The 11318-nt window shown below is 37.1% G+C and overlaps 1 protein-coding gene across 1 annotated transcript in view; it reads right to left on the bottom strand.

Annotated features, from left to right (window-relative positions):
• Positions 1–203: 203 nt before the first annotated feature.
• Positions 204–11318, bottom strand: part of INKA2 (inka box actin regulator 2) — a 42418-nt gene continuing 31303 nt past the window's right edge. Inside the window, exon 2 of the mRNA XM_073667192.1 lies at positions 204–6296. Within this exon, the coding sequence (XP_073523293.1) occupies positions 5301–6296 (996 nt within the window). The 3' untranslated portion in view covers positions 204–5300. The remainder of the gene's footprint in view (positions 6297–11318) is intronic.

Raw genomic sequence — 11318 nt, 5'->3', positions numbered from 1 at the left:
ACGTAACATTTTATAATTAACCATTTCATGTTGATGTCCATTCCAATATAAGATTGTAGTTTAAAGTATGGTGATTTCTAAGCTTACTGTATATTTGTAAAATTGCTATTCATTTATCGCTCTTCATCATGTAGGCAATACCAAACATTGCGGCTGATCACACATGGCTCATTGTGTGAAAGATCTGTTTTCATGCATATCTCTACATTTGTAATTTTTCATTCAATATCAACACAAAAATCATCTGAATGTTTACATTTTTAAGGTCTAAATTGCACCAGTATAGGATGAGGTCTAATAAATAAAAAACATGTAGTTTATGGAGCAATAAGTTTAAAGATGCACATCTATTTCACAGATCAAGAAGAGGGACATATAATGGGAAAAGAGGGTCAGAAGGACTTGGGTCCAAACTAGGAAATGTCCTTCCAAAAGAGGGACCTTTGGGAGGTATGACATACATTCTGTACCTTAAGGCTTAGAGTACAATATCTTAAGAACTGGAATGTCCCTTGTAGGAATCCAGCTGATGTCACAACTATAAGCCCTGGATAAACATTTAACTTGGGGCAAGGGCCGAGCGTACCTGCAAGGAAATGAGGAATTTCAGGAATAACAGTAATTTAGACATATACGTCGGCAGGCACAAGTCCTTAGAATTCAGTAAAGGGATTTAAAAATAGTTTTTCACTTCACAGTTTCACAAGGATAAGTTTAGTTATTACATTTGTGTCTACTTTAAACCAAACCTCTGTAACGTCTGTATTTTTAGCTCTTATTTACACCTTTATTCCAGTTAGAAACCAATTAATAACTGGATCACATGCAATCTGACATAGACAAGTCACATGCCAATGTTATAGACGATTGTGATATCTTATATTATTATGGTGCTTATTTCCTGTGCTTACATATCAGAGGGATTCTAAGGGTCAATGCACATGTATTTTTTAATCATTTTTTTTTCACGTAAAAATACACAAGAATCCACAAGTAAAATGCACATCAATTATAGTCAATTTTGATGCTTTTTTTAATCATGGATTTGTGTTTTGTTGCATTTTTTTTCAAGTGTTTTTTCATGCATTTTATTTTGGTGGTCATACTCGATCCTCTCCTTGTAGAAAGCTACAAAATAGCAACGACTACATGAGATTTAAAAAAACAAAACACATTTACTTTTCTAAAACTATTTTCTGCCCTATTTTTTCTACATGATAATTAGTGCAGAAAAAGCATCAAAAGCACATTGTGTGCATTGACCTTAAGAATTCAGAAAAATCATTTCAGTTTACTCCACAATCTCAAAATATAAGGGCTGTGTGCTTGAAAATATAATCATTAGAGCAGTTTATAAAATAGATATATGCAAGTTACTAATATATTTGTATTAAAAGAGGTTTCTTAATCTCAAGATATAAGTGCCGGGATTGGGTCAAGGCAGGTCTACTTTTGGCTTGTGTTTTACACAGGAGAGAGCTTCCTATATTGGCAAGTAAAGTAAGCTGACCAACTGGCACAATCAATTTTCTCTATTAAAGGGAATCTGTCATCATAATTTCACACCCAAACTATTTTATGCTCTTTTAAAGACAAGCAATACCTTTACATGGCCAGTCCGTTCCTCCATTACTGAGAAATCAAAGTTTCAATTGATATGCAAATGAGGGAGTAGATCTGAAGCTTCTGTCACTCCAGCTCTATTCCCCGCCCACTCCAGCTCTATTCCTCACCACCTCCTGCTTGATTGACAGCCCCTCTGCTGTGTGACTTCAGGCAAAAGAGCTACTAGACAGGTAGGAGGTTGCACTGGGTGGGAAATAGAGCTGGAGTGACAAAGGCTTCATATCTACAGCCTCATTTGCATATCAATTCAAACTCTGATTTCTCAGTATTGAAGGAACAGACTGGCCATGTAAAGGTATTGCTGGACTTGTCTTTGAAAGAGCTATATGTGCAGATAGTTTGGGGGGGGGAATCCTGCTGACAGATTCGCTTTAAGGCCCATACAAAAACAGAGAAGGGAGCTGGCTTAGCATTTGTGATGAGTCAATGCCAGCACAGGATGCACCCAACTATGTCGAACACTTTCTGTAAGTGGTGCTGCCAGATATGGCGAGCTCATATCTTCAGATCGGAGTACCTTTCTAAATACAGGTATATTAATACCTACTTATATCCGAAAAGCAAAATTCAATTTCCACATCAAGTTCTAATCTAGAAGACTAACATACAAGCGAAACACATTTCACACAGCTTCTGTAATACAGTATGGAAACACACGACAGTTTACAGCCTAGCAACCTACATATCAAACTCTCAAATAAATACAACATTCTACATTGTAACAATCAAATCATAAAAAAATATCAAAAAGGCTAAAAAATGGCCACTAACAGTGATAGTTATATTCTGTAGAGTCATTTCCTAAAATACAAATGTAGATTTAGGTAAACCCAAATTTACTATTCCTATAGCTTGTATTTATAGAGTCTTGTGAAAAAACTTGATGTTACCCACAAAAACCAATCAAATGTTAGCTTATATTTTTTAAGATGTATTGAAAAAAATAGACGATTTTGAGCATTGAGGGTTAGTGCATATTGCATAGTTATGGCAACTGTTTCTCATCTCGTGGCAAAAATAATATAATGTGCTATAATATAATAATATGTGCTGACCACACCTATTCACCTGGTAGGCACAGTGTTTTTCAACCTTGCTCCAAACGTTTGGGTAATGTATGCTAACCCTACTACAGAACCATTGCAGGAAACCAATGTTTTTTTTATGTATACAAGACATGAAAACTACAGACCTAAAATATCTGCAATGTTGAACTTCCGGTCCATATTTCATAAGACCATGTCATGATTGCACGCACTGGTTTAGGGAAGGGGAAGTGACCATACTTTGTTCTGCATATGGCAAGGTTGAGAGGGGTATGTTGTCAGTGCTGGGTTCCCCCCCAAGTCCTAACATTTTCACATTTCCATATTTTCATTTAATATAACATCAGTTGAAGTGGAACTGAATGCTTATTGTGATAACCAGAGCCACTATCAGCACTGGGGATATTGTATTTTCAATGACGTTTCATCTCTGAAGCAATTAGGAAAGAAAAGACTCATTAAGATGAGCTGATAAACACCCAACCAACGAGCAAAATATTCATTGGATCATTCAAGCTGGCATAAAAATCATTGTTAGGCTTCATTTAGACGTTAGTTTTTTTTAAGTATGAGTTTGATCCGTGTTGTTCAAATGTCTGTGTATTTTTTTGAACCAAGACGTCCACACATAAACGTGGAAACTTGTCTGATTTTGATCCGAGTCACTAATGCAAGTCTATGGGTCATTGCAAAAATTGGAATGTACTTTAATGTCATCTGTCTGTTTTTCCTGGACTGTTTGATAGGAGAAACTTGGGAAATCTATCTTTGTTTAATACAAGAAAAGCTGATGAAACTCTGATGGAAAGGACTGATGAAGACCTGATCCAAAATATTGATGAAACTCGGACTGTTTTTGTTTTGTGTACAAGAAAAATCATTGACATCTAAATGAGCCCTTAGTGGCAGCACATAATTCTGTATAGACAGGAGATATGCTGATGATAATAATATTCTATGGGCACTTAATGATCGCACTGACGATCATTCTATGTGCATACAATTCTGGCCGCACTGTGTTAATAAGCCTTTACACCCCAGTCGATCGGCTTGTATATAGCCAATCAGACGATTAAAGGGTTTTCATTGGCAACTGTAAGTGGCCATAAACTTTATGTAACTATTGGCATATCTCTTTCATCTCCCCTTATAGGTTGACAGAGTGTCCATATAGTCTGAAAAGACAAATGGGAGTTAGCTACTGACAACCCCCTCCCAAGAACAAAAGGATTGGGCATGCTGAAATTCAACATGCCCAACTTCTTTTTTCCCCAAGATCAGCCATCAGAGGAAAGTTGGGACACCAGTATACAAATTAGATGGTCAATATTGGCTGGTTCATATGCCTTAATGAGCATGGTCGCCTTTTTTTCCGATACCCACGTTAATGAAGATCCTATAAATAAACACAAGCTACCCGATACCAATAAATGCCATATTGGTCATATTTATTTCACTATTAAAATATTTAATTTTGACAGGATTTTCTTTAACATCACAAACAATACAAAACTGTCCAGGTCAAAAGAAATGACAAGGCCTAACCCTAATGAAAGCAAATATGTTAGAAAAAGGTGACACCTTGTGAAAAATGGTGTGTTGACACCATAATGAAGTGAGATAAGTGAGATGAGGGTCTTATTTTGTCTGATATGTATTTGAGCATAGAAACCCAAGGGAATCTGCAGTAGATATGATGTGGATGATCAATCACGAAATTACGAGTATAAAATTCAGAACTTTGTTTTAGTCCATGATCAGATGATTAGGAGTAAGTCACAAACATACATAAGACTTAGGCTTCTATCCAACGTACATTGATGAAACAACTTTGTCACATTGCATCAGGAGTGCTTTTAGAGTGCAACTATAGAAAACAAAATGCACATTGTATCCAGTGCTCATGCCTTGCTCCTGATCTAACACATGTCCATGCTTCCATTGATTAAGCAATTGTATATTTAGTCATTTCAAGTTACTTTATTTCTGGAGATGCAAAGACGATACCAAGATATGATAGGCCTTGAGGTAATTACTGGACAGATCAGTCCAGTCATAGTATTAGTAGGAATTTCACTTGCTTTCAGCATTGACAAAACAACAATGACCTTTCTTTTTCCTTTTAACCATACGATATAAAAAATAGACTTTCTTAAGCCATATGATGCAAGAAGATCCCGGCAGTAAAGGTTCAAGGCTTTAGGAGACATCATTTGTTATGGCTCGCATTGACAAGTTTGGGATTAGTGTAAATAACTGGCAATTTACATTGTTCTATAATTGCACTAAATGAATTGCTCAGGCTCATAATTGCCCCGAAACCTGATTTTTCTGCAATCCATTAAAGTCTATTTTGGGCAGATTGTCAAAAATAATTTTGTAGTAGTTCAAAGAGAAGTAGACAGGAAAAAAAGAGATATCTTGAGTACCAAGAACCAGCTTGGTCTTCTAAATATCTATGGTAGCTGTAATATGTGAAGCCTACAAGAAAAAAATCAAAACCTTTTAATAATAAAAAGGTATATGGAGATAAATGTAGTATTCGGCTTAGCTGAATATACTCAAGTAGACACAATGCGAATGACTCTTATGGATCTGCCATGAAAGGTTTCCACTAAGCATTTCATCTTAAACCCATACGGCTGTGTTCATGTCAAACCCTGTGTACATAGAATTTCCTTGTTTCTGGTCTTTCTTGGCACTTACTGCAAAGCTTTTGCCATCACTTCTGCCTTGTTTTTCAACTTTACTTTTAAAGTCATTGGCTGATGGGAAGTAAAAAACGTTTTTTGTTTTACTCGCTTTCTTGCTCCTCTTGTAGATTTGAGGTTTTTGCTCTTCAAAATTTGGCCAACCAGGTTTTTCTTTAAGTAGTTTATCTCGGTCTGGACGAACGCTTCGTAAAAACTTTTTGAAAAAATTGGCCGTTAGGGAAAACTTTTTGTAAATTTCATGCGATCTGCTGACGCTTAAAACGCTTTCACAGTTTTCTCCTTTTTTCTCCATCTCTGGTAGATCTAACCAGTTTCCAACAAGATCTGCAAATATGTTGTCACCCAAAATAAGGGGTTGTCTGTTCCGGCTCTGTGACATAAGAGAAGATGTCCAGTCATTGGCTTCATCACATATAAAATCCTCAGAACTGCGTTCAATGTCAGAGTGAGTATTATCATGAAGGAAATTGTTACGAAAGCTGGAAGACGTAGACTGTGAGTCACATTTTGGCCACCTGTCCACTGAAGGCAATATGGGCAAAGAGGTCTCAGTTTCCGCTCTTCTTTCCGACATTACCTGATGACCTTGTTTGATGCTTGGAATGGAGACAGAGCTAACTGTGCTAACAGCCCATGACCCTCGGCTACTAGCCAACGAGCTGTTGTCTAGACTCTTTCCACCTGCCCATATATTCTCAGCCTGTTTTCTGGACTCATGCCTGACCTCAGTAGCCTCGTGTACACTTTGGCAATATGGATTCACTCTCATAGTTTGAAGCCGGTTCTGTTCCCCAGAAATTTCCAGCTGTTCAAGAGCTGTCTGAACCTGGAGTAGCTTCAGTTCCTGGAGTGCGCCCATCATAGAGTTCATCTGCTCCTGTAAATCTTCTCCAACTTCTCTCATTGACAGCTGCAAGCAGAAGAGAGAGAAGCTCTAGTTAAGAACAGATCAAACAGTTACAAATATAAAACTGTGTTTTGGATTAAGCTATTTAGTCTCACTGTCTACTTAGTCCAATGCAAAGATATCCTATATGCAACATATAAAGTATCTCAATGGGAGAAGCTGTGGCATGTGCATAAAGGGAATCTGTTATCACGTTTTTGCTACCCCATCGGAAAGCAGCATGATGTAGGGACAGAGACCCTGATTCCAGTGATGCAGCACTTACTTTACTGAGCTCGGCAGTTTTGATCAAAAACTGTTTTATCTGCTGCAGATCTATCAGTTCTCTGAATGCTGAGCTCTGTATTACCCCACCCACACCACTGATTTGCTGCTTTCTGTGTATACTGTGCATAGGTAGAAAGCTGCCAATTAATGGTGGGAGTTTGGTTGGATTATCTACAATGCTGATTAAACAGTGATTTTATAAAAACTACAGCAAGCAGCCCAGTAAGTGACACATCGCAGGAATCGGGGTCTCTGCCCAACATTATTCTGTTCTCAGATTAGGTAGAAAAAAACCTGATGACAAATTCACTTTAATATGAATTGTAAGTATATAAAAATATCATAATAAAAACACATTACTATTATAATTCAACGAGATTCATGTTTTCACTTTTTAGGGTAATTCCATGTCTCCTGACTTTATAATAAAATGATTGATAATACAGAATCTGCAATTTTGAAAGCATCCCTTGTCATTTCTGTGTAAAGAATTTGCAAAGCACATTATCTGCTTTATACATTCCATTAAAGCAACATTGTAAAAATAAAATATACAACGTGCATTGGGCTTTAAGTTATTATCTGACTGCATAACACTAGTACAGTATATATGGAGATTGCATGTCTTGAATTAAGGTGAGTTAAAGGGGTTGCCCAGAACTAAACAACTGATAGCAAAGATAAAGTGCAGTACTTGACAGTGACCACTAAGCAGTGTATGGAGCTGCTGTGTACCGCTGCGCACATCACTTAGCTGCAGCTGCTCCGGAGCAGTTTTCATCTGATCAGTTTGGTGGCCGGTTTCAGGCTCCCACTGATCTCATAGTGATGACCTATCCGATTATTCCGTCTTGAACAACCCCTTTAATATTAAGAAAACAAAAAAGTACAAAACTGTATTGAAAAGTACAACCTGGCCTCCGTATAGCATATCATGCTGGCAGCTACACCTATATAACATGTGAGGACAGTTATCTGTAATAATAGTACATATCATCGAACTTCCCCATGGCAGCCATTTCTACCTTGTAGATGCTTTGCAGCAGAGTACGAGGCGCTGCATGTGTTTTGCAATAGAGCAATGATTCCCTATAGCTGCTTTGTTAGCTGTCTAATGTACGGCATTACTGCAGTCTAACGCTCACACGCTCATGCTTTTCTTCCAGTCTCTCTTCTATGCCCATTTGTGATTGGATATCAGGTTTCCCACGTCGGATGGACGGATGCATGATGATCAATACACCATGACAGCTGCCTGGGGTTTACTATTGAAGCCTTGACTGCAGCTCTATGTGAAGGTTTGATACGTTTCAGATGCCCTACCCCCTAATATTCTTCATTCACAAAGGATCACTCACTACTGAATGGATTAACCCTTTCACTAAAGTAGCAATAGTCAGCTGTGAAAAAACGAGACAAAGGGAAGGTATCGGCTGTATATACCATCTACGCTACTACATTACGCCTCCCTGCTACACTATGATTTTTTACTTCTTTTTTTTTCTTGCACAAACTAAAAGTCATATACTTTCCATATAGTCTTCCACATATAGTGCCAATGCTTAGCGGTCATTTTTTGGGTCCCGCTTTGGGTCTTCACCTGTGGTATGCCTTATGATTGTGGCCTGCTTGCATTGTGCCCTCTACTATTACTTTCGGTGGATTATTACGTGTCCATATGTTTTTAAGGTTTTAGGTTTTGTATTGTTTCTGTGTTCAATAAATTTTGACCTTAACAGTTGTGCTCATCACTACAGTATTGCTTTCTTTCTTTGTGGAGAAGGTTTCTTTTGATACCTAATGTAGCACCCTGCTATATATTTTGGTGCTGCACCCTTTTTCTCTCTTCTTGTGTCTAGTTCCAACTTGAAGTGTCGCAATTCACAAAACACATAGATAGTAGTAATGTTGTAACTGATGAAGTAAAAGTAGAGCATAGATTACATTAAAGGGGTTTTCCCAAGAAGAAAAGTTGTCTGTTTCTGACCGTGTACGAAACATACCGTAAGCAAAAGACAATACAGACATTACAGCATGGAATCGCAGAGGATTCATTTTGTGAGGTAAAACATTTCATTTTGTGAGGTAAAACATTTCACTGCCTGTTTTTAAACAATATTTTACCTCACAAAATTAATCCTCTGTGATCCCCTGCTGTAATGTCTGTATTGTCTTTTGCTTACGGTATGTTCTGTACACGGTCAGACACAGACAATTTTTTAAATTAACTTTTGTTCGTGGGAAAACCTCTTTAACGGCTGAGCACAGCTGTAGGGGGACTGGTAACATTCTTCATAGAGCACTAATACATATATCAATACAAACCAATATTACAGATTCCACATGGTAAATAGTTATCATTTTAAAGATTTTGAATTGGGGCCCATAAGTTACATTTACGCTTGTTTGTGCTGCATTATTTCTGTTTTCAAGCCTTACGACATTTTGATAAATATGCCTACCTCATAAAATACATAATTGCAGTATCTCTAGAACTTTAGGTTTAGGTCATAATTATATATCATATAAGACTGGACATTTTCTCGCTGGTCTTGATGAGCTCCTGACTTTTGAACAGGTGCATGGTTCTTCTTGAGTCAGGAGCATTTGAAGAGTGGTGTGAACATCAAATCTTACCCTAGTCCCTGACTGGAGTAAACTTTGTGGCGTAAGAAACGTCAGAGCTCGTCATGAATTAGACAGCTGAGGCATCACGCCCCTGCGATACCTCTGTCCCTGGTGTGAAAACAGCAAAATTCGCAATGTTTTTGCAGTACTCTTGCCATTTTTATTGAATTTTGACATTACTGATCCTCTGTTCTGGTGGAATATAAACTGCTGCCATAGATGTTTGGCAGCTGCTTTTCTCCCACTGTCCATTGAAATATAAATGCATTGTTAGAGCTGAGTGCACATGTTTATGAGGGGATCATGGAAGATAGTTGTCGGCCATTGAATGTTTGCAATACCTGTCAACATTCGCGGAATCTCCTGCTAAAAGGGAGACCAGTCATGGATGATATACATCATATGATAGACATCATCCATAACTGGTCTCCTTTTTGCTGGATATTCCCCGAGTGTTGACAAGTATGCTCTTAAGGCTTCTCCATAATTCAGTAAATTGATTTTATTTAGTAGGCATATTTACTGAGAAAAATGTCTATTAGATCTCTATATTGAAGTATGGAAAAAGTTTTGTTTGGGAAACATTTTCTTGCTTTCACACACCAGAATCTAATCCCATTTATTGGCATAAAATATTGAGGTTCTTATGGAGCAATGATATAAAGTTATGAATAGGCCCTTGTGGTTAAGTGGGATCAAGCCCCAGATTGCAGATTTTTAGTTATTTTTATCTTATATTCTCTTTTACACCAAACATGCCTATTGTATACTGAGGCACCAAGATTTGCATAAAAACGTAACATAGCAGTAATTCTTGAAATTACACATTTAGACACAGATAAATATTCTATTAGATAAAAGGTGTATATTTATTCTTGAAATAGTGGCTTAGTTGCTTTATTGGAGTCTTTTTTTTAAGACCATTTGGATTTTGTAATATTATATTAGCTTACATATGATATTATGTACAACAAAATGGAATGTTATATATAGCATAATATATCAAATAAAATATTATTATTGTATTTTTTCTATTTCTTGACTATTTTCTTTGCACAGTCAGATATTTGCATATATTAATCGGTTCCTTCAATCTTCTAGACAGAAAATAAAAGATTCTTACATATGAAATAAGACACTATTCCCTGGGAAGATAAGCTGATCTGCAAGTGTTGATCTGTCAATCTCCGTTGACATTGAGAGATATGTACAGACCAGCTTATCTCCCTAGGGAACAATTTGGTAGACTTTTGAAGTGCATTTTAATGAGAGTGAGAGAAGGAGGAATAGGAGAAAGTGTACTGTTAGACTGTTTTATATATCCAGCTTTGTATAATATACAAACACAAAAATTCATATGGCTATATTGAGGAGACATTCATCATATGAAATGCACCAGAAAGTGGACTAATGTGTAACAAAAAGGGGAATTCAACGAGCACCATTTCAAATCTTGTTTTGGTGTGACTAAACATTTTATAAGGAATATTCCAAATTTATCATGGATTTACTGGCTGTATGTACAAATGGCTTTCTAACACTATGTACAGTACGTAATATGCTACAAGTTGCATGGCGCTTACTTTAATCAATTACCTATACACTTAAACTTGTCCTTCTAGTAAGTAGATTCTTGTCATTAGCAATTCATGACATTTCTCTGAAAACCTTGGATTTTACACACACAGTATATCATCAAAGTAGAAGGAACTAATACAAGGTTTTAATAAGGTAGGAAAAGTGGTAAGGTTTTCTAGGACTTAGATATTGATGGGCTATCATCAAGAGAGACCACCAATGTTTCATTGATGGAGATCTGGACCCTGCCGATCAGAAGAATGAAGGTGTCATCAAGATCTAGGGAATGTCCCATCCACTAATTTTTTACAAAGCGCATTAAGTCTCAGTACCTGGCATGCCTGTCCATAATGACAAGCTGTTGTGTATGACTAAAGAATAAAGAGCATGAGCATCACAACCGCTTTATTCTGTGTTCTTTGGGCCTCCAAAGGTTAGACGTCCACAATTAAACATCCAAGACCTATGTTAAATGCGTTGTCCAGAACTTTTACATTGATGACCTATCCTTATGACAGATCCTCAATTTCTGATTGGTGGGGTTGTGCAACA

The sequence above is a fragment of the Phyllobates terribilis genome, unplaced genomic scaffold, assembly GCF_046119375.1.
Source record: "Phyllobates terribilis strain yellow unplaced genomic scaffold, ASM4611937v1 Scaffold_2__4_contigs__length_985480577, whole genome shotgun sequence".
NCBI lineage: Eukaryota > Metazoa > Chordata > Amphibia > Anura > Dendrobatidae > Phyllobates > Phyllobates terribilis.
This window is presented reverse-complemented; position numbering and strand designations above follow the sequence as displayed.